This window comes from Schistocerca gregaria, chromosome 4 (genome assembly GCF_023897955.1).
Source record: "Schistocerca gregaria isolate iqSchGreg1 chromosome 4, iqSchGreg1.2, whole genome shotgun sequence".
Taxonomy (NCBI): domain Eukaryota; kingdom Metazoa; phylum Arthropoda; class Insecta; order Orthoptera; family Acrididae; genus Schistocerca; species Schistocerca gregaria.
In genome coordinates, this window is record NC_064923.1 from 730,346,228 (window position 1) to 730,370,467 (window position 24,240).

General features: G+C 39.9%; 1 protein-coding gene across 3 annotated transcripts in view; it reads left to right on the plus strand.

Moving 5' to 3' along the window:
• The window catches only part of LOC126268232 (ADP-ribosylation factor 6), a 113,649-nt gene that overhangs the window by 70,761 nt on the left and 18,648 nt on the right, over positions 1-24,240 (plus strand). For all 3 annotated transcript variants that reach the window (XM_049973879.1, XM_049973880.1, XM_049973881.1), the window contains exons 2-4: positions 11,661-11,767; positions 12,361-12,464; positions 23,286-23,484. In XM_049973879.1, coding sequence (XP_049829836.1) covers positions 11,686-11,767; positions 12,361-12,464; positions 23,286-23,484 — 385 coding nt within the window. In that variant the 5' untranslated portion in view covers positions 11,661-11,685. The remainder of the gene's footprint in view (positions 1-11,660; positions 11,768-12,360; positions 12,465-23,285; positions 23,485-24,240) is intronic.

Genomic DNA, 24,240 nt, shown 5'->3' on the forward strand with positions numbered 1-24,240 from the left:
CTCACAGAAGAACACATAAAATACAAAAGGAACCAACCAATTTGCTCCGTTTGCCCAAGCGGGAGGAAGTGTATAAATATTCATACTTTGGCCCTATACTGTAGGGTATAACACTAAGATGATCGTTCTGTGAGTATACAAATGATCGCTAGCACAAGGGCTACCCAAAACACTTCATCCTATCTATCTCCAATAGAGCCGGAGCGATGAGCCCCACGAAAAATCCCGTTTCTATGCGCGGCATTTTGTAACATACGAGGGGCGTTTGAAAAGTCCGTTCAAAAATAAAAACTACGTACGTTTTTTGGTAGGCCTAAGCCTTTTTTATTTATCGACTAGTCGCCTTTTAGACTTATACACTTCGTCCAACGCTGTTCTAATTTGTTGATCCCTTCAGAATAACAGGAATTGTCCAAGTCTACAAAATAGCTATTAGTTGCTGCAGTCACTTACTCGTTTGAGTAAAATCTTTGTCCCGCCAGCCATTTCTTCAAATTGGGGAACAACTAGTAGTCAAAGGGAGCCAAGTCTGGGGAGTAGGGTGGAGGGACGAGTTGGGATCCTGTTTCCATTAATTTTGCGACCACAACTGCTGAGGTGGGTGCTGGTGCATTGTCGTGATGGAAAAGGACTTTTTTTGCGGTCCAATCGCCGGCGTTTTTCTTGCAGCTCGGTTTTCACACGGTCCAATAACGATGAATAATGTGCACCTGTAATAGTTTTACCCTTTTCCATATAGTCGATGAGGAATACCCCTGGCGAATCCCAAAAGACAGTCGCCATAACCTTTCCGGCCTAAGGAATGGCCTTAGATTTTTTTGTGCAGATTCTCCCTTGGTAAACCATTTAGATTGGTCTTTGGTCTCAGGAGTATAGTAATGTATCCATGTTTCATCCACAGTGACGAAATGACCCTTAAAGCCCTGCGGATTCTTCCTCAACAGCTGCAAACCATCCTTATAACACTTCACACGATTCCGTTTTTGGTCAAGCGTAAGCAATCGCGGAAACCCAGCTTGCGGATAGCTTTCTCATGTCCAAATGCTTATACAAAATATTATGTACCCGTTCATTCGAGATGCCCACAGCACTAACAATCTCACGCACCTTAACTCTTCTGTCATCCATCACCATATCATAAAATTTATCAATGATTACTGAAGTCGTAACCTCCATAGGGCGTCCAGAACGTTCAGCATCACTTGTGCCCATATGGTAACTCCGAAAATTTTGAAACCACTTATAAACTTTTCTAATCGAAGGCGCAGTCACCGTAATGTTTATCAAGCTTCTCTTTAGTCTCATGAGGCGTTTTGCCTTTCATTAAGTAATGTTTAATCACCACACGAAAATCGTTTTCGTCCATTTTTTGACAAGCACTAGACTTTCTTGATTCACACGATGTGCGTTCTTTCCAAAGATGCTACTAACTAAACATTACCTCGATACGTGCCGGTGGTGCCGTCTCTCGGACTTTGCACGGACTTTCCAAACGCCCCTCGTACTAGGTGGCGCATGGGTACCTATTGTTAGAGAGCATAGCCGTTTCTCGTTTCGTTGCTGGGGTTTGCCGCAGATGGAAACAAGGCTTCTTGGTACAGAAAGAGCCTGCACGAGGAAAGAGGCGCGAATAGCAGATAGTCAGTGCCCTTGCCTCCCGGTTTAATTGGTGTTCAACGATAAGGCCATTATGATTATCAAGTTTTAGATCTCTGCAGGTCAGAAACTCTACATGATTTGTGCAGGAATGTACGGAATACTTCATCGCGTGAAATCGAATGGCTGCAGTTAATGCGGGTACACGATCAGTTTGGGGCGATTTACTACATGGGCTCTACATGAGGCCTCACCACACCCTTAAGTTTTTTTAGCTGGTTTGCTCCACTATATATGGTAGTGAAAACTCGCCAGTTTCCACTTTGGTGGTAAACTGGATATTCATTTAAGTTAGCGAAGATGACGTAGGATTAAAGGAATATTCCGCAAGAACCCTAGTAATTCTGTAGAACATGTGGGGCTTTTGGATCTACAGCTATATCGTTATTAAACTGGCTGTTGGATAAACGATGTTTACACTAGTATTACCAGCTGTCAGAGACATTATCTTAACGAACGAAGGTAGGCTTTACCCGTCTTCAGCAGGTCGATCGTGGCGTCCTTTTTTCCCCCGCAGTATCCTTAAAGTACTTGTAACGGCTACCAAAATGTTTCCTTTAAGTAGACCGTGGCTATTCCGTATCCTTGACGATCTGAGCGTGTGCTCTTGTTGCTGTAGAGAACATGTTAAATCCTAACTCCCTCTTCCATGCCCAATAGCCATCGTGTGACTAAAAATAGCTTACGTTTTTACCCCGTTTCTTCCACATAATATTTTGTCTTAATTCCGTATATCTTAAGTAAGATATTAGTGAAACCTCAACAGACTAACAAATCTCGATGAACAGTTGTTCTACGATAACCACGACGTGATTCTGTGCTGCTGCGCTATCGTCTTCGTCCAGAGAAAAAAAAGCCGTAGGGTTAAAATTATCGCCGTAGTGTAGTCCACGAGTTTGCGAGGTTTTTTAAAAATATATATAAAAGTGCATGTAATTATGGCCATTGTGTTTTCACTACTGCAAAGACAAGAATCGGTAGGGAGAGGAGAGGCAAGATTTAATTTGTGACCTGTGACTTGGGGGATGATGATGTAAGGTATTCGATGTAGCAAGGTTGACAAAAGATGGAGGTCTTTGAACAAACCTCTAACAGATAGCGTTAATATGCTGCGTGAGGTTCAGAACAGAGCTCGGGCGAAGCTACTACCTGTTGATAAAAATATTTCCTTCACTCGTGTTGCGTCAGACATTGCTTTCGGTTCAACTATAGTCATGCAACATGATGGATTATTGCGGTTATCCGGTAAGATTTTTAGTTTACAAGACAGATTAAACGCCAGCATTATGCAATGCGTATGACTAGAGATATGCAGAAGTGTTTCTCACTACATTGATACAAAAATGCCGATTACAAACAGGTGATGCACCGTAAGCAGTTTGTGAGCTTCTGTACACACTTTGTGATAGACTTGCCAGATCCGGCTTCTTTAGTTGGCAAACTGCACAATGTTTAAAAATATCCACATATGAAGATTTGCTTTTCGTGCAGCTAATTTGCCGTCTTTCGACCACATAGCGCAGAGGAGTGTACTATTATTTAGAATTCAGTTGCGCTAACTCTGAACATTATGTGAGGATTTGAAAACAGGCCGACTGAATCGTAGCAGTTCCTGTGGATCGTAAAATAATGCCGCGAATTGCAGTGAAACTTGCACGGATGCCAGTGACCGATGCTATTCTGTATTGTTAGCTCAGTTCATCACATAGGACAACCTCCATGGAAGCGGGGAAGATGCTGAGCAAGGTGGGGACAAGCAAGTAGAAAATTATGTACAAATTAGATATTTGCATCAGTTCTATAAAATGACTGTTACATTCCAGTCCTAAGGCTTCATTTTTCCGCCACGATAGCTACTCATTTCTGTGAGATTGTAAAATAACGAACAGATTTATCACACGTTAGCTACTGAGAACTAGGTACACAGTCCTGTATTCTGAATAAAGTTCCAGGATATTACTATGCGTGCGAGTCTCTAGAAGTCCATAGTTGCTAGTTAGCGTTTCAGACGGCGTTATCCCTACAGCCTGTTTTAACTGCTGTACCATCAGTGGCCCACTGCACTGTGAGATTACTCATGTTCACCGTAAGAGCTTGGCTTCACCTGTTGCGCGTGCGCACTTTCACTTCCCCCATCCCTATCCCTCACTTTCTGCCGGCGGCAAATCGTGCTGCGACCATGAGAGTAACAGCAGCATAAAAGCAATTTAAAAATGATAAAAACTGCTCTAATATATTTTTAATTACAGTGGACAGCTGTTAATGGTTGCTTCTCTGGCGTTTTCAATCAGTCCTGAGGTTACAAATGCACGCAAACCACTGCAGTGGACACTCCTTACTATATAGTGTTGTGCCCTGCAGGCTTTTGCAGCCTCATGACTGACTGAAAACGCCAGCCAAGTGACCATTAGAAGCTGGACAGTCCGGTGAAAATGTTGCATTGCAGGGTTAAATCGTACGTTTGGGAAATGTTATACCTTCAGGAAAGGGAAATAGTGGCCATATGTGGACAAATTAGTGCTCATATGCAGAAGGAAGATACATTTGTGTGGCGGCTTTTGTGCACTAAGGTACCTCTCGTGGTTTTAACGCAGTCGTCACGCTCGGCGATCGTTCAACTAATATCTTTGCGCTGGAAAACTCCCGCCTACACATCAAAATAGGCGATTTATTCATAAGCCATCGATCATCCGTGCTTTCCAGATCTCAGGCATCTTAAGGATACCGTATCATACATAGCCTGTAGTGTAACATTGGTTAGGCTCTCTCATGACTAACTGCTCCCACGATTGCACCTTGCGAGGAGACGTACTTGTGAAGGCAAAGGACTAACTTCAGAGAGGAGCGGGATTCAAATCTTCGTCCGGCTCTTCTGATGCAAGTTTCTTGTGGTCTGCCAAAATCGCTTAAGGCGTGTTGCTGTAGCTTTGAAAAGAACACGGCCAATCCTTGTCCAGTCCGACCATGTGCTCAGTGTCTATAATGTTGTAGTCATTGACCGGTCGGTAAACTGTTACTTGCCAGCCTTCCCCAAAAAGTAAACTATCATTGTCATTCACATCTTAACACTAATCATCCAGATCCATATCTCCATTCTACGTTTATTCGGCCATGTCATCAGTTACTTCCCATACAACGGAAAGGATTGTGGGATTCCTTATAGTGACAGATGTCCCGTAAACTAATCAGTAGTTGTTCACGAAAAAAAGTGTGTAAATATTCGGAAAGTGAAGGCTGTCGGTCTCGGGAAAACGCCGTGTCGTGCGACAACGGAAGCCTGGCAGCACAGAGTTACGCAGTGCCCCCAGCGAGTGTGCGCCGGCAGTATAGATAACGCACTTTGGCGCTCACAAGAGTACTTCCGCTCCATCCCCCGCACTCGCAAGTTCCCTCCGCGATGCTCCATTGTTTCCGCTCGCGTCGCGACAACGTGCACCCGCGCCTGGACTTCCTGCTCTCTTCACGCGGCCATCATAATATATTCAAAACGAATCAGTAGGCTTGAATTTCTGCTAGCCCTCGCAATATGCCCACATTTAAAAAATATTGTAATTTGATCAGTTACTTTATATTTTAAAATTTTGAAAACGTATTTACTGTTTTACCAGATTTCATATATGTTTTAAATCTTTCAGTTAAACGTAAAACACTAATTTGTACGTAGCAGATGTCACTTTCCCATTTAATGTCACACTCGGTATATCCAGGCTCAGAATCACTTGCACATTATTATCTCGTTAAAAAGTATGTTTAGACAAAAATATGCATTTTTAAATTTTTGTGGTGGTCATAAGTAAGTAGTATGTGTTATTGAAAGTGCATTGATGCTGCTAAGTGTATGCTGAAAGTTATTTTCAGGTTCTAGGCGCTACTTACACGTCAGTTCTGCTTAAAACAGTATGTTATTAATATAATTCAACAACAATAAACAGATTTGGTTTTTAAATTTTTTAATATAGTCATAAAATACCCTTCCCCCCACCAACTTATAGAAAATGTCTTGGCAGTGCTGGGGGTCATAAGAGTCAAAACATCTGGTGATGAACTATTCTTGGATTCTGATGGAAAGAAAATGAGGTGGAGGTAACAATATGTGAAGGAATATGAGGAAAACACACGTCATGGCAATAACAGAGTGCGAAGCGATCTTGGGGAGAGTTTATAAGTATCTCAGTACAGAAACTTAAGGTTGAGGTAATTTTATGGCTGTTAATTTAATCAGTATGTAGTGCCATTCATTGCGGTCCACGCAAATGAAGTTGACACTCGGCATGGAGGCTGATCGGTGCGACCGTAAATGAAAAATGCCTTTATAGTTGCTCCCATCAGCCAGCACATTGAGTGTAAACTTAGTTTTTGTGGACAGTGAACTGAAAGGGCCTGTCTGTATGTGAAGCAGGCAACAGAAATAGACACAATATTTTTCATGTAATAATTGCAATGGCCAAAGTGGAACGAATGGGTGTAACGAAGCTGTCTATATTCCTTTCAAAGCCCGTTCCGCTTCAGATCTTAAAGTTGCTGTACTGTTGGAATAAAAGTAATGGGAAGTCCTAGACGGAGAAATGTATAAAATAATGATTATAGGTAAATCTCAGTGACAGCTCGTTCCATACTGGACTAAACAATGACTTGCAGAAAGGAAGCGCTAAAATCTGAAAGATGTAGTTCCGTTGCAGGAACTATTGTACAGAAGTTATTCGCTTCCTGTAGTTAGGTAAATGCACAAGTTAAGAGTACACACACAACAATGAGTGTTCTGGTATGTTCTAAATGCTCAGTTTGGGAATGCTTTTTCTAAAGAATACTTAGTGTTCAGGCTGGTTTCTGCAATTGAAGATACACGCTATAAATTCTGGGAATCAGCTTTTCAGTTATTTTCTGATTTACAGCATATGAAACAATTAAGATCTAAATTTGAAATGGCATAAGTAGATCCGTTACAGCTCATAGTGCTGTTGCCGACTTTCAACAGTGAGGTGATGTCCGTAGCCCCGCGAAGCTGCTGCACCCATCCTACTGTAGCTGTAATGGATCAGCTTAAGGCTGACCCAACTACAGAGAGGAAAATAGGTAAGGTTCCCTCTGCCCCTTGCCCCAGGCAAAATAATCTTTCTATATTAACCTTTTGGTTCCATGTTGAGAAATGGCTGAAATTGTTAAAATTGAACAAAGCTCCAGGGCCTGATGAAATCCCATCTGATTCTATATCGAATTTGCAGCTGAGTTTGCCTCTCTTCCAACTATAGTGTTATCATAGATCCGTCAAACCAAAACCATGCACAGAAGTTGGAAGGAAGCATATGTGATACCTGTCTACAAGAAAGTTAGTAGAAGTGAACCTCCAAAATCGTTGACATTACTTTTTTGCAGTACCTCCACACCAACCAGCATGGATTCCAAAGACACTGATTATAAGAAACCCACTTTTGTCACATGACATACTGAAAGCTTTCAATCAAGGCAATTAGATAGACACAATATTTGATTTCCGAAAAGAATTTCACTCGGTACCACACCTACTCTTATTGTCTAAAGTTTGATCATATGGGATATCAAGAGATATCTGACTGGACTGAGAACTGTTTGGTAGGGAGAACACAGAATGTTATCTTAGATGGAGAGCCATCATCAGATGTAGACGTAATTTTGGGTGTTAAGTGACCTTGTGAACAATATTAATGGTAACCTCAGACTTTTTGCAGGTAATAGTTATCTATAACAACGTACTGACTGGAAGAAGCTGTAGAAATACTCAGTGAAACCTGTTTTAAATATTCAGAGATGTAAAATTGTGCATTTCACTAAACAAAAAAATGTAGTAGCCTTTGACTGTAATATCGCTGTCATAGTTGGAATTGATCAACTTATGAATACCTGTATGTAACATTTTGTAGGGATACGAAATGGAATGATCATATAGGTTCAGTAGTGGGTAAAGCAGTTTATTGGCAGAATACTGGGGATGAACAGTCAGACAACAGAGGAGATTGCTTATGAATAACAAAATCACTCATGCAACATATTCTAGAATATTTCTCAATTGTGTTAAATCCACACCAAATAGACTAACAGTGGCTGTTGAATGGATGTAGAGAAGAGTAGCACGGACAGTCAGAGGTTTGTTTGACGGCTTGGAGTGTGTTACGGAGCTGCTGAAGAAACTGAAGTGGCATACTCTTGAAGACACATGTAAACTATCTTGAGAAAGTCTTCCAAAAATGTTTAAAGAACAAACTGTAAGTGATGAGTCTAGGAATAAACAACAACCTCCTCCATATTGCTCACTTAGGGATCATGGGAACAGGAATAGAATAATTGCGGCCTGCTCAGAGGCATTCATAATATCATTCTTTCCACATTCCATTTGTGAAAGGTATGGGAAGACACCCTAATAACTGGTACAATGGGGCATATCCTCTGTCATGCCCTTCAGTGTTTTCTTCTTCTCCTTCTTCTTCGTGATCATGCCCAGTAGACCACACGCTGCTACAAGTTTCCTCCTCCATTGTATTCAGTCCCTTGCTGCCATCTGCCATCCATCCACATCTGTTGATGCTTGGTTTAAATCTTCATGGACGCCATCCCTCCAACACTTCTTGGGTCTCCATAGGGGTCTCTTTCCTGTAGATGTGAAATACAGCTTCCGAGGCTATCTGTGATCTTCCATCCAGGCCATGTGGCCAGCCCATTGCATTCGTTTGGCTTTGACGGTTCCTGCTTAGTTGGGCTGCTGGTATAGTTCCTCAAACTCTTGGTTGTGTCTGATCCTCCATTTCCCTCAGTCTGCATCTAGAACCGGACCGAAGATCTTCCGAAGCACTTTTCTCTCGAAAACGAGGAGCTTATGGAAGGCCTGTTTCCGGATACTTCATGTCTTGCAGCCATATCGGACAACAAGCTGGATCAGGGTTTTGTGTAGTTGAATCTTGAACTGTATGGAGAGAGATCTGGACTGAAGCAGTTGTGCAAAGCTGTGGTAAGATCAGTTTCCTGCTTGTATTCTGGCATTGATCTCTGCTTCATATAATGTGTTCTCAGTGAAAAGTGCCCCTAGGTATTTAAATTCATGCACACTCTAGTAGGACTGGTCTCCACCTGCAGTGATGTTACAGGACCAGCAGTGTGACTTTGACCAAGCATCATAATGAGGTACTCTGTCTTGGCTTCGTTTATGTTTAGCCCAAATTTGCTGGCAGCCTCCTTTTAATTTACTCTAACTCCTCTTCAGGCATGGAGTGTAAACAGATGTCGTCTGCATAGGCTAAGTATGCCAGTCCCTTTCCTTAGATTTCAATCCCCTCGTTCTCTTGGAAGGTCTCGCGTACAATTTTCCTAATGGCAAAGTTGAACAGGATAGGGGACAACCCATCTCCTTACCAATATATCCTCGCCAGAGTCCTGTCATGGTGGTTTTGCAGAGTATAAATGTAGATGTAGATATGGTACTGAACTTTAGGTTAATGCATTTTCTTTACGTTAGAATATCTCTTCCTGACTTTTGCAAAGACCGCTGAAGTGCACATGCCACAACCTCCACCCACATCCTTGCATACACATGATATTTTTATTATCCCGAGGAGATTCTTTTCTATAGTTTTGTTGGTTCTGTTGTTGTAGTTTCACAGTAACTGCCTGTCCCCCCAACTGGGTTTTATATTGCCAATGCTCTAGGTTTGTGTATTGTGCTGGTACTACACAGTAAAACCTCGTCTTCTACAGTTTCTTCCCACTCCAGAATGGATTTGCTTACATGTGGCCCTGCTTTTTCCAGTCCTCACACCACATTTCCCTTCCCACTGTGTCCCAGACTTCTCCTCACTTATTCACTCATTTTGTCATACCAACAATCCCTCTATCTATGTCTTCCCATAGGTTTCTGCTTCCTATTGTCATTTCATGATCTTGCCTTTGTATCTTGTTAACTTCCATTTTATATATATGTCCATACCATCTTCTCTTTCCTATGGCCTCCAGCATGGGCGTCTGTTTCACTATTTCTCACTGTCTCATTCCTTACTCTTCCATTGTACTTGGTCATTTCCTGCTCACCTGCCTAGCATATGTGAATGTTGACACATAATTTGCTCAGTATCACACTCGTTTATTGGTGCTACAGCGTTGCTCCAGCTTTTTACCCTCTGCAGTAATCCATTTGCTTGCCTTCTCATTTAATAATGATCTTATCATTTCCCCCCACACTCTTCTGTGATACTTTCTTAGTACTGGAAACTTTCCCTTCCCTCTTGTATCTTCCCTCCATTTTCCCCACGCCATTAATTAAGGGGGATAGTGCACTACCTTGCTTCAACCCCTAATTTTGTTCTAACCAATATCTTCTCTGTGCACACCTCAACTTCGTTGTTATGTTCCCTATATTCTTCTCATAGTCAGCCATCCAGTAACCCATTTTATGAAGGACTTTCAAGACCTTGCTTTATTTCTCAGCACCATAAGCCACATCAGCATCCAGGAATACCATTATTAAATCATAGTCTCTCCTGTAAAATTGCCTTACATTGGAAACACAGTAAAACAATATTCTTAAAAGTGAAAGCATAGAACTCTGAGTTAATAACTTTGGTAATCTTGATGGTGTGTATTCCTCAACCCAGTGACCAAAGATAACAATGTCTTATTTTACATTGCCTTTTATTTTAAGTATCTTCTAACATGAGAACTATGAAGTCATATCATTCAGTGTTTCAATATATAGAGTGTATCAAAAAGAATCATCCAGTTTGGCATGCCTGTATTTCTGAAACTAATAAACATATACATTGAGTTTGGTTTTAGACAAACAAAAAACTCGAGGGTTTTTTTTTTTTCATACTTTTCCATAGGTGTTCAATATGTCCACTTTGAGATGCATGGTATGTCAGTGCAGTATTAAATTTGCTCCAACACTGCAGGGAGCATGTCTTGAGTTACAGCTTCCACACTTGCTGTTATGCAGTGTCTCAGTTCATTCATTGTTGTTGGTAACGTAGGCACATAGGCAGTGTCTCCTTCACAAGAAGTAATCACATACAGTAATGTAAGGCTAAATCATTTGGTCCAGTGTGACCAATCCATCGTTCAGTAATCCTTTGATTAAAAAATTTCCACACTTTCAGATGCCAGTGTGGCAGTGCCCCATCCTATTGGTAAATGAATTCATTCAAATGAGTCTCCAACTGTGAGAAAAGAAAGTTCTCAAGTATATCTAGGTATGTACTTCCCGTAACAGTGTTCTCAGCAAATAAAAATGGACCATACACATTTCCTGCAAAAAACATTTTAAATTTTGGAAAGTCCCCCTGGTGTTGAACAACTTCATGTGGTTGTTCCATACCCCATATTCTCACTATGATGGTCCACTATTCCATTTAAATGGAATGTTGCCTCGTCACTAAACACTAAGTATGGAACAAAACTGTCATCCTCCATCTTGCCAAGAACAAAATTATAGAACTCCACATGTAATTGTTTTTCGCCTTCATGAAGAGATTGCAGTACTTGAATTTTGTATGGTTTCATGTGCAAATGTCAAAACAACACACCAGACAGACAACGGGGACATAATGGAGATGTTGAACTGCATGGTGAACAGATTTCTGCGACTCCTCGTTTTTCTCGGAATTGTTCATGCCTTCATCTAATGCTCTGTGCTGTAGGAGGATCCATGCCATATCTGGTACGACAAGTCACGCTGAACAGTTATTACTGACCCGCATTGAGCAAAACGTAGAACACACAACGCTTTCTGTTTTCCCAACATGATTTTTAATAGAACCAAAGTTGGCGCACGCTACTGTGACCTAGTGGGAACCATGTAAGAGGGTTTGCTCTTTCCAACAGTATGTTGTTCACACACATATCTCAAATAACATAAGTTACGATTTTGTAGATTGGATGTTCTTTTTTATACACACTGTGTACTACTACTGGCATGGAATAGTTGACATTATTTATTTGTTTTAAGGGCTGTTGGTGTGCTTATAGCAGTTTCCTTCTTGTTTCAGGTGCTGTGAAAGAACTGACAGCAAGATGGGGAAGTTATTGTCAAAAATTTTTGGCAATAAGGAGATGAGGATATTGATGTTAGGATTAGATGCTGCTGGAAAAACAAGTATCCTTTTGCAACACATTGTACTCTTATATTTTAGTAAAACAAAGTGATATGGCACTCTGCTTCTTCACAACTGGTGTACATTATTCCTGGATAGTCTTAACTATAAGTTGAGCCTTGTTGTTAACACATTGAACAATTCATTTGAAGGAAAGCATCATACTCACAACTGTTGTTAAAGCTGAAAGTAATGTGCACAAAAGCTGTAGTTTTTGAAGTACCCATGCACATTGGGGTTGCAATGGTATGGCTATATTAGCAAAAACTTGCTCAACATACAATGGGATTGTGTTAACTGCATACCCCCCCAAGACAATTATTTGTTTTTAGAGAAATAACAAAAGGGTGAAGAGGTGATAAGGACTGTCAGAATCTTCTACACATTCCTTTACGTAAATTGTGAGATAAGTTGTGAAAGCATACACCAACAAAGATGTTACAAATATTGTGATCATTGTGGCATATATGAATGTATATTCTGTAAGTGTTCGTTATGAATGTGGAATAGGTGTTAAGGTAAATTATATTTCATTCCACTGTACATAACTATACTGGCAACATTATTTTCTGTATATCCTTAACATTTAAATCAGCTATTCTGTACAAACTTAAATTGGGTCAGTCAGTCACAACAATTCCTACTGTTGGATTTAACGTGGAAACAGTGACATACAAAAATGTTAAGTTCAATGTTTGGGTTAGTATTCTTTTTTGATATTCAAGTAAGGAATTTAGTAGTAGTAGTAGTAGTAGTAGTAACCCTTTACATTCACTAAACAGACCAAAACAAATCAAAGAGAATATTTGAATAAGCAATCAAAGTTCAGGTAAAAATAGCAAAATCATTGAGGTTTGATGATATTACAAATTGTGCCAAGGACAGGTAAGGCCTAAGGCCTTTGAAGATCAGGGAAATTGAAATAATATTGTCTTGAAAAATTATAAGATGAACATCAACAGAAGCAAACAATGCTAAGGGAATTGATAACTGAATCAGGTGACACGGTGTAACCATATTAGGAACTGACAAAGGAACTAATTACTTGCCTGCTTCTGGCAGATGATCATGTTCTCCAGCATCTTATCAGTAGTATGTACAAAATTCACAGAACAAATTTAATCTGTGTTGTGGAAGGGGACAAATTATTAGGTTGGGGCAGAAGATATGTAGGAATAAGAGAGGGATGTGGCATTTCACACTCCTGTTTATTATTTATATGAATGAAATCATCCAAGATTGGAGATAAATGCCACACAGCTTCATTCAAAACAAAGGAAACAAAAAGTTAGATTACTTTTTTCCAGATTTAGCTCATGTAGCCTCTTAGAGGATGACCTACCATGTTCTGTACTCAATTCACATATTATCTAAGAAATACAGCATGGACATCAGCAACAGAGGAGGAGGAGGCAAGGGGTGGGAAGTGGCCTTCTGCAGAAAATATTCAGTCCAAAGCAAGCTCTGTTTAAAAAAAAAAAAAAACTTGTAGAGAGTGAACAAATTCACGTATTTAGATTATAAATTATACTTTCTGCAAGAAACAGACATAACTGAAAAAGCCACCACATGTGCAAATATAATGGCAGTTATTAATATTATAATAAAATCTTCTCTAATCTAGGAGCACACTAGGATATGCCTTTATAAGTCCTTAGCAAGACATGCACTATGCTATTGCTGTGAAGCCTGGAAAATAGAGGAAAAAATGTGCAAAAAGACTAATAGCATTTGAAAAGGAACTCTGGGGACTAACAGCTGGTTACACCAAATGAGGCAACAAAATGAATGAAGACATGTTAAAGAAACGTAAAATTTAAGAGTATCCCAAAATTTGAGACACTAGAGCGCAGTGGGATTGTAATTGTAAAGTTGCTGGTCGAAATCTCGCTAGCAGTGATCCTTTCAGCTCCAAATGCACCACATGCTTCGCCCGCTCTACACACACACACACACACACACACACACACACACACACACACACACTATTTATTAACAAAAGGAAATGTTATATGTTATGTAACAAATATTAATTTTTTTTAAGTAAAAGTTGCATCTTTTTATTTTGAATTACTGTTATGTGAAACGATCACAGTAAATCAAAATATACTACAAAAGTGATGATGTCAAATAGAAAGTAAAATACTCTCTTTAGTTCTAGAGATTAAACAGTATTATTGATGTGTATGCCTATTTCAAACAGATCTTTTCAATGAGCTAGACTACTAGTTTTCATTGTTTTTCTTATGGACCTTTTTCTGCAGTTTGAAAATTGTTTTCATGTTTTTAGATGTGTTCCCCAAAAAGAATGCCATGTAATAGTTAAAAATTAAGTGTGCATGTGAATAAGAAATAACTGTTTTAAGAGAAATTGCCTATGGTTATGGGGCATTTGAAATTATACTTCTTTTTAATATCAAGAACTGAAATATCGTGCATCACATTGTTTGCAACATTAATGTGAAGGTTGACCTGTGTTACGTCCTGAAGAAAAGATCGTTGCTTGGTTTTTACTCTTTTTCATTGCTGAGAAAAGCTGCTCACAAGCATATGTATATCCAAACGTGCACTCAGTTTGTGTGGCATTTTCGCGGAGCTTGGAAAATGTTTTTTGCCGTAATGACTGCTACCACTGTAACAAATTAAGCAAGTTGTTGTATCTGTCTTTCAGCAAAGTTGAATTTTGGAAGTCAATAACTTCCAACTAGTGTGACAGTGGCAAATAGTCAGGTGAATCCAAGAAAGGAGAGCTGAATGATTTCATATCCATTTCAAAAATGGCGAGCTTAATCTTGTTTGAAAAGATGTGATGAGCCGCTTTATCTTTGCTTGATAATTGCCGAAACTAGTACCTTCAGCTAGTTTTAAAGAAGCCAGATGATTAAAGAACGTTAAAATTCCATCACCCTCTGCCGCTCAAACAAGAAAAGCTTTCTCATGAATGCCCTGATTTGGTCGTGCATGTGACATGACCAAATCAACTATTAGCTGCTCTTTGCTCTGGAATGTCAGATTTAAATTATTCAGAAGCATCATTATAACAGCTAAGAATACTAGGTCTGATCTCCATTTTAAATCCTACACACACACACACACACACATTTCTTCCTCTTTCATTTGTAGAAAGAGTTATATTTCTTCACGAGTGGGGAAGAAAACATCAAGAACTTTCCCCTGACAAAGCCAAGGAACTGTGTCGTGGTAAGGTATGTGCCCATACACTGCTTCATCTACACTTATACTCTGCAAGCCACCCAATGGTGTGTGACGGAGGGCACTTTATACGTGCCACTGTCATTACCTCCCTTTCCTGTTTGTCGCATATGGTTCACGGGAAGAATAACTGCCGGAAAGCCTCCGTGCACGCTCGAATCTATCTAATTTTACGTTTGTGATATCCTCTGGAGGTATAAGTAGGGAGAAGCAATATATTAGATACCTCATCCAGAAACGCACCCTCTCGAAACCTGGACAGCAAGCTACACCGCGATGCAGAGTGTCTCTCTTGCAGAGTCTGCCACTTGAGTTTGCTAAACATCTCTGTAATGCTATCATGCTTACCAAATAACCCTGTGATGAAACGCGCTGTTCTTCTTTGGATCTTCTCCATCTCCTCCGTCAACCTGATCTGGTACGGATACCACACTGATGAGCAATGCTCAAGTATAGGTCGAATGAGTGTTTTGTAAGCCACCCGCTTTGTTGATGGGCTACATTTTCTAAGGACTCTTTCAATGAATCTCAACCTGGCTCCTGCCTTACCAACAGTTAATTTTATACGATCATTCCACTTCAAATCATTCCGTACGCCTACTCCCAGATATTTTACGTAAGTAACTGCTACCAGTATTTGTTCCGCTACCATATAATCATACAATAAAGGAGCCTTCTTTCTATGTATTCGCAATATTTTACATTTGTCTATGTTCAAGGTCAGTTGCACTCCCTGCTCCAAGTGCCTATCCGCTGCAAATCTTCCTGCATTTCGCTGCAATTTTCTAATGCTGGAGCTTCTCTGTATACTACAACATCATCCGTGAAAAGCTGCATGGAACTTCAGACACTACCTACTAGGGCATTTATATACATTGTGAAAGGCAATGGTCCCATAACACTCCCCTGTGGCACGCTAGAGGTTACTTTAACGTCTGTAGATGTCTCTCCATTGAGAACAACATACTATGTTCTGTTTGCTAAAAACTCTTTAATCCAGTCACACAGCTGGTCTGATATTCCGTAGGCTCTTACTGTGTTTATCAAGCGACAGTGCAGAACTGTATCGAATGCCTTCCGGAAGCCAAGGAAAATGGCATCTACCTGGGAGCCTGTATCTAATATTTTCTGGGTCTCATGAACAAATGAAATGAAATGTCGTATGACGAGGGCCTGTCGTCGGGTAGGCCGCTCGCGTGGTGCAAGTCTTTAGATTTGATGCCATTTCGGTGACTTGCGCGTCAATGGAGATGAAATGATGATGATTAGGACAACCCAACACCCAGTCCCTGAGAGGAGAAAATCTCCGACCCAACCGGGAATCGAACCTGGGCCCTTAGGATTGACAGTCTGTCGCGCTGACCACTCAGCTACCGGGGGCGGACTCACGAACAAATAAAGCGAGTTGGGTCTCACACGATCACTGTTTCTGGAATCCATGTTGATTTCTACAGAGTAGATTCTGGATTTCCAGAAATGACGACCCTTCTTGAAAACTGGAACTACCTGTGCTCTTTTCCAATCATTTGGAACCTTCCATTCCTCGAGAGACTTGCGGTACTCGGCTGTTAGAAGGGGGCAAGTTCTTTCGCGTACTTCTTTTGGTATCCCATTGGGTCCCGTGGACTTTCCTCTGTTGAGTGATTTCAGTTGCTTTTATATTCCTTTGACACTTACTTCGATGCCAGCACCCCCCCCACCTCTCTCTCTCTCTCTCTCTCTCTCTCTCTCTCTCTCTCTCTCTCTCTCTCTCTCTCTCTCTTTTTTGTAAGAGAAGGAATTGCAGTGCAGTCTTCCTCTGTGAAACAGCTTTGAAAAAAGGTGTTTAGTATTTCAGCTATACGCGTGTCATCGTCTGTCTCAATGTCATTGTTGTCCCAGAGTGTCTGGAAATTCTGTTTCGATCCACTTACTAATTTAACGTAAGACCAGAACTTCATAGGATTTTCTTTCTTCCATAATTATCATTGAGGAATCCTTCGAATTGCCGGTGACTTACATAGTGCCGTGACACTAGAGTCACATACTTGTCCATGACATCGCATCCCCTAGTTTCACTGTTTCAGTGTACAATGCATCTTTGTGAATGAAACAATGGACAGTGAAAATATCTTTCCTAAATTTGTTCTTGAGCTCATTTTAAACGAGAAGCAAAACCTTGATGATACCTGATCGTTTGTGGTGCTGTCTGCGGCCCTAGACCTTATCCCAAGGCAAATTCGTATTGTCCACTGATTCACAAACGGCTTCAAAAATATTAAGTCCTGTTGTAGTGTAATTAAGCGGTACCACATTCAAGAGTTTCCCAGTTACTTTTAGCTCTGTATTGACACCTCGCACAAATATTGAAAGATGAGCACAGTCACATAAGAGGTGTGTTCAGGAAGTAAGGTGACTTTTTCAAATTGTGCGGGCAACGTATGTTTGATTATCAATCTTTTTTTAAATTATTATTATTTTGGTACACATGTCCCAAATATGTGTTCACTGTTTCGAGTGTACAGCACGCTTAGTTTTTGTCAGATAGGAAGGCATCTTTTAGTGTGCTCGGCAATTTTCGATTATTATAAAAAATGGGGCAAAGAATTTACATCAAATTTTGTGTGAAAAATGAAAAGTGCTCTAAAACACATGGGAAAACAGAGATAGAGAGAGAGAGAGAGAGAGAGAGAGAGAGAGAGAGAGGTTTACAAGTCGTACAATCTTTTCCAAGATGGCCGAGAAGATGCCAGTGACAAACCTCGCTCTGGGTGCTCTAGCAGATCAACAACAGATGATGGTGTCGAAGCTGTGAAAAATTTAATTATTTTGGAAAGTCGGCGAATTAACGTAAGAGACGTTGCTGAGTATGTTGGCATATCTGTTGGCTCGTCCATGGAATTTTTTCGGATGTTTTGGACATGAGACGTGTCAGCGAAATTTGTTGCAAAACTTCTCAATTTTGATCAGAAGAACTGTTGCATGTCACTTAGGAGCTCTTGAATTATGCCAATGATGATCCCGATTTGCTCAAAAGGGTCATAACTGGTGACGAAACACGGGTTTAAGGTTATGACGTCGAAACCAAAAATGTCAGTTTTGCTCTGTTTCTTTCAGTTACCATGGCGTATTGAATTTCTACCTCACGGTTGTACGGTCAATAAGGAGTATTACCTTGACATTGTGCCGTCTGCGAGAAGCAATACAGAAAAAAGTCCGGAATTGAAAAACAATTCATGGCTGTCGCATCACGACAATTTACCTGGTCATTCATTATTGCTTGTGAGATATTTTTTGGTCAGAAATGACAGTCGTGCCTCAGCCACTATATTCACTGGATTTGGCCCCCTCATTTTCCTGTTCCAAAAACTGAAGAGACCTATGAAAGGACTAGGGTTTTTAGTGATTGAGGAAATAAAAACTGCATCACTGGAAGTTCTCAAGGCTTTACCAAAAAGTGCTTAGAGGGTTGAGAGAAGTGTTGGTACAAGTGTATTGTATCTGAGGGGGATTACTTTGAAGAAGCCGGCTTGAATATTGATGAATAAATAAATATTTTTGCATAAAAATATAAAGTCACCTTACTTTTTGGACACATCTTGTATATCATCCCTCTCAAAAAATACAAATGTATCCTCCAGTTGAGGCACAGGACTTCCCCAACTCAACTGACCATAGCTGCCACTGAACATAGATTATTGCGTCAGTTACACTTAATGCGGCCATTGATGCATTGAGTGTGCTTTGTGCCACCACATGGGCTCCGAACCAGGCACTGTCAGAACAGCGTGTCTTAGACAGATCTAAAAACATGTCTGTGACACACTTACCTTTGTGAAGAGCACCTTTGAGAATTCTACTACGGCTGATTGCGTATTCCTACCACTTCAGAGACCAAACCTTCAATTCACTGAAAAAGTTGTATTTATTCAAGTAATTCAATAATCTCTCTCTCTCTCTCTCTCTCTCTCTCTCTCTCTCTCTCTCTCTCTCTCTCTCTCTCTCTCTCTCTCTCACACACACACACACACACACACACACACACAATCATAATTGATTCTGTTATGTTTTTAGAATGGTGACAACAGGAAGTTGGCTGTTAAAACTCCTGCCTGTTTTAAATACTCTGGAAATATCCTGATGTGAAGGATTTAATTAGAATGTTTGTTAACCCTTTGCCTTAAGATTTAAGTTCTGTTAGTGTGAGCCATAAGTGGCTGCAAGATACGGATGCACCTTACGGTTCCTGGCACTTACACACGCTAAGGCTATGGTGCACTACGCCTGGTGGCGTCCGAAGTCGTGCAGACGCCCTCGGGATTTTTGAGTGCGTGTGTCACACACCTGTAACGTGACAGTTCTGCAAGTATCCTAAATAATGATGATTAGTTGCCCGTTGGAAACGAAACATTCATTGTCTCAAATGCAATAATATATTCACAAACATTTTATTTCCCTTTATAAGCAAACATACATTGATGAAATACATCTTAATAATAATATTCACAACAATGCAATGATCTAAAACTGTATAATATTTTGTTCAAAACATTCTGGGGCCTGTTACATTAGTATGTTGGCAAACATATTTTCAAACGCAATGTCTTCGCAATGACATGTACACGAATTTAATAGTCTCCCATTGTATGATATCGTTCAAAACAATCTGGCACATGTAGTGCAACCGTGCACTTTTAGCATTCCCACGTTGTTTCGCTGCGTCATTTGTGCTTTCTGCACACTACACAAGCTCTCGCATGATTCTCTTTTGATAGAGTTCGGTCAATATGTTTTTGGAAAATATGCCCAATGTTGCGTGTGCTGTCTTCGTGGTATATCGCCGGATGCTAGTCGTCCCTTCCGATTATATTCTTGTAAAGTTGTAGTTTTCAACAATGATTCTGCAATGTGAATCCTATATTCTCCATAGCTCTGTCTTTTGCTGCAGTGTATTTTGTAATACAAAATGTACGTGTTAAATAAAGCAACATCAGAGAGATAAAAAAAATCTTGCCGTATCATTTCACATGTTTTCTCATCACAGGGAATCATGCGAGCATCTGATTTGACGATCAATTCCAATCATGCCTCTACTGTTTTCGACGACACATTTTGGTTTCCACAAATCATTGCGGAGAGGTGTGTCTGTGGCAATCATTTCTGCTGTTGAATGTTTTGTGGAGAGAATGTAAACGTCTCATTTATCTTTCCATTTTAGTACCAATATTCCATTGCAACTCCTCACTGTATATTCTCCCTTTAATTTTGCCTTCAGGAAGTCTGTGGGCATATTTTTTCTGTTTGAGTGTACTGTTCCAGTCACATTAGTTTTATTGGTGAGGAGGGCTTTGAAAAGTTTCAGTGAAGAAAACCAGTATTTATAAATTTACAGTATGCCCTTTGTGTAATACCAACTGTGATACTTCTAGATCTACACTTACAGAGACACTACCACTAGCATCACGTTCGTCATTACCCGTGTATATCTTAAAATAATAGCAGTATCCTGAACTTGACTCTCACAGTTTATAAGTTTTAATACCAAACCTCGCTCTTTTTGATGGGTTAAATTGTTTGTAGGATAAGCGCCTCTTAAATTTCATTAATGATTCATCAATGGCAATATTCTCTTGCATTGTGTACACTTCCTTAAATGTTTAATTGAACATATCTATGAGTGGCCTTAGTTTGTACAGCTTATCTGTGTTGTTGGCTGAACTTATTCGCTAGATGCAAAAATCTACGTATGTGCAGAAATCTCCTCAATGGCATCTTCTTCCTAAATATTGGCGTTTCTGCAACGGCCCTCCTAGACCAATACATCTGAATCGATGGTTTCCTTACTTCAGCCATGATTATACATAGCACAATGTATATTTTTATTTCATTACAGCCAATAGGAGACCACTTTTGGTCTATTTTTTCTCTCTTCTGTTCATTGTTGAGTACATCTTGTGCAAATCTATTCGTCTCAGTTAAGATGTTTTCCCAAAATTTACTATTAAATATTACATAGAAAACGCCTAATTCTCTTCTGCTTGTACTCATGTGCTGTAAAGCTGCTTCCTTTATCCCGGGAATTTCTGTATGCATCCAGATTGTTGGTTCATTGTATTCCTTTTGCCACATCCATGACTCTGATTGTTACTAGAAGGTTTGCTCTTCTTCGTCAGTATAATCTTCATTCACTAGGCGCTACAGTGTTTTCGTAGAGCAGGTAAAACGTCACTACTACTGTCACTGCCGCTGTCAAAATATCCTGCAAAATCATTGTTGGCTATGCCACCACATGTCTCCCTTTCCCTGTGAACACGTTTGCTACACACCGGGAACATTGTGAATTTTTTTTGTAATGTCGGCAGCTCCAAATGCAGCGAACAACATTTCGTGTATGCCGCGTGTACTCTATCAGCTCCGCAATGTGTGAGAGACGTTCTGGTTACGTTTGGTGCGGCTGACCGACGTCTCTCACACGACATACGCTTGTTCGGCGCGGTAAACGTACCACGTGTCTGATACGTCTAGTTGATGTTTGTCGGGGTCGGCACACTAATTCTCTCGCACGACATTGTAAGCTAAGGGGTTAAGGGGGCTTGCATACTTCTTATGGACTTTTTATTTTTTAGTTTTTGTACAATACTGACTTATTGCACTGGGGTTGGTATCACATCATTGTACTTAGTATGTAATTATGTACAGGCATTATATTTCTTTTAAGGGAATTTTTGCTGTAACTTCTCTCCAATACTTGAAAAATAATTCCTCTCACAGCAAGAGACCAGCTCAGTATATGAGTATTGAGAGCTGGATCAAATAAGACTTCCAAATGAAACAAAATAATTAAGTGCCATTTCTTCTTCTCTTAGACACTCTTTGTCTCTCCCGTATAATACTTAGACCTTGACTGGTGGAGTTTTCTTGTGGTTGACTTAACATGCAAGTGCCTTCAATATCTGTGATTAAAACTGATCTTTATGCTCACAACTCTGCTGGAAGTAAAGAAAAACAACTGTTGAGCTCAAAAATTTGAATTGTTTTTAAAACAAAAATGCCGATTTATTATGGCTAAATGGGTTGGTGGATTGTAAAGTAGTGTGGTTTCACAAATATACACTTGGTCCTAAATGACTGGACAAAGGATATTTAGTCCTTTCCTCAAGAACGTAACCAGACAAAAGTATAAGTATTAAAAGGGTATCACATTCTCACGTTTCTTAAAGGTACTGAGATGGATTAGGATAAAAGATGTGCACTCTCTCTCTCTCTCTCTCTCTCTCTCTCTCTCTCTCTCTCTCTCTCTCCCCCCCCCCCCTGCCCCCCCTCTCCCCCTCTCTCCGCTTTTAAGGTACTCCGTAGCAATACAGCCCTCATTTGCTATGACATTGCCGATAGAATATTTGTCACGTGGGAAGAATTTGAACATTAGTATTCTTAGATTTAAAAAAAAAATGCATATACTAGTCTACAGACAAAGATGAACTGGTCATACATGAACAACGTGAATCCACAAAAGTTCTTAGCCAACAAATGAAATTTGTTGTCATAGATACATAATGGCAGATGAGAATGATTTGAAACAAGAGATGTAGGAGGCCTTTGTCTTTACTCCTATTAGTTATTGGTCCGGACTAAAAGATATATGAAGAAGACAGAGCAAGAGGTGGACGTTCTCTTTTCATGTGATCAAGGAGAACATAGGGAAATTTTAATATTTAAAACAACTCCTTAATTATCACCAGAAAGCTAGTAAATCACTAACAGTGCTCCAGCTTTTATAAGTCCTTGAGGCCAGAGGAAATGGAGGTTGTTGATATACTCTTCAGAGTACGATGTTTGGTAGTACAAGTAATGTGACTTTGTTGATTAACTGGGTGTTACCATCACATAACTTTCTGGTTAAGTCATAAATAGGTTCTGGAGAATTTGCATTATGTGTGTCGTCACGTTTAAATATTCCCTCATGATTTTGTGTTAGTGGTGTAGCTCATTGCTGCATCATGTATTTGTACTTACCTTGTCATGTGTGTTTATTCCATCCAGTAGTGAGTCATTTTAGTTTGGAAGGTGTGAATTAGTTTTCAATTTTTTTTAACACTGTTAGCAGTCAAGCAGATGATGAGCATATTCAGTTCTGGTTTACCAATAATTTTTCACATATTAGCATCATTATTAGAACTTTAGTTAAGATTTTTATCGAAGTTACTGTAGATGTAGCAATTTGATTCTTGTCAGTTTGATAGGCTGGAGATAGTACAAGCAGTATTCAAATTTAATACTTATTGCAGCCAATATTGGGAACATTTCATGCAACTACAGTTTGAATTTCAGGATGTTGGAGGACAAGACAAAATACGTCCATTATGGAGACACTACTACACGGGCACGCAAGGTCTTATATTCGTTGTTGATTGTGCTGATAGAGACAGAATTGATGAAGCAAGACAAGAGCTTCATAGGATAATAAATGACAGGGAAATGAGAGATGCAATCATACTAATATTTGCAAATAAGCAGGACCTTCCAGATGGTAAGTTTGTGATAAAGTTGTTTACTGGTACAGAACAAAATAGTGGAAGGAGTAGATGTAGCCACATAATGAAACATGCACACACACACACACACACACACACACACACACACCAACTAACTTTTATTAATTATACACTGAGTGATGTAGTAAACAGTATGAACAGTAGATACAGTATCACAGTGAAGTAATCCGTAAGTCCTGTTAAACAGTAGAATGGCTGATGGGCCCAGCACACTGGTTTGCATACAGCTGCTTTGCTTGCTGTCTGTGTTGAAGTGAGGCGGCCTCTTTAGGCTGGCTGTGGAGGCATACACTGTTCAAAATTAATCGTCTTCACTTTATAGGGTTATAACACTGTAGTTGAGATACTGAGCTGTAGATGAGCACATACCTCAACTATGTTTTAAATGGTTACCTTAACTCCTTCCATTGTTCTTATGGTACTCATTACCTTCCAGTATTGATTTACTGGTAAAATAATAATTGTTAGTTTTTGTTGTACCATGTTTATTATTATTATTATTATTATTATTATTATTATTACTATTATTACTATTGCAGTTGAAGGGTATTCAGATTCTTACTATAGTCTGTTGGTAAATTACTGAGCAAGCAGTCAAGTCCCCACTCTGACAGGCCAGCTATATCCTGGGTGCCTCTACGTCTGTTTAACATTGTTCCACCAGCCCTTATGCAATGCACGCTTTAAATCAGTGTCCTCACAGGGTGCACATATGTCTGAGCAGTGTTTAT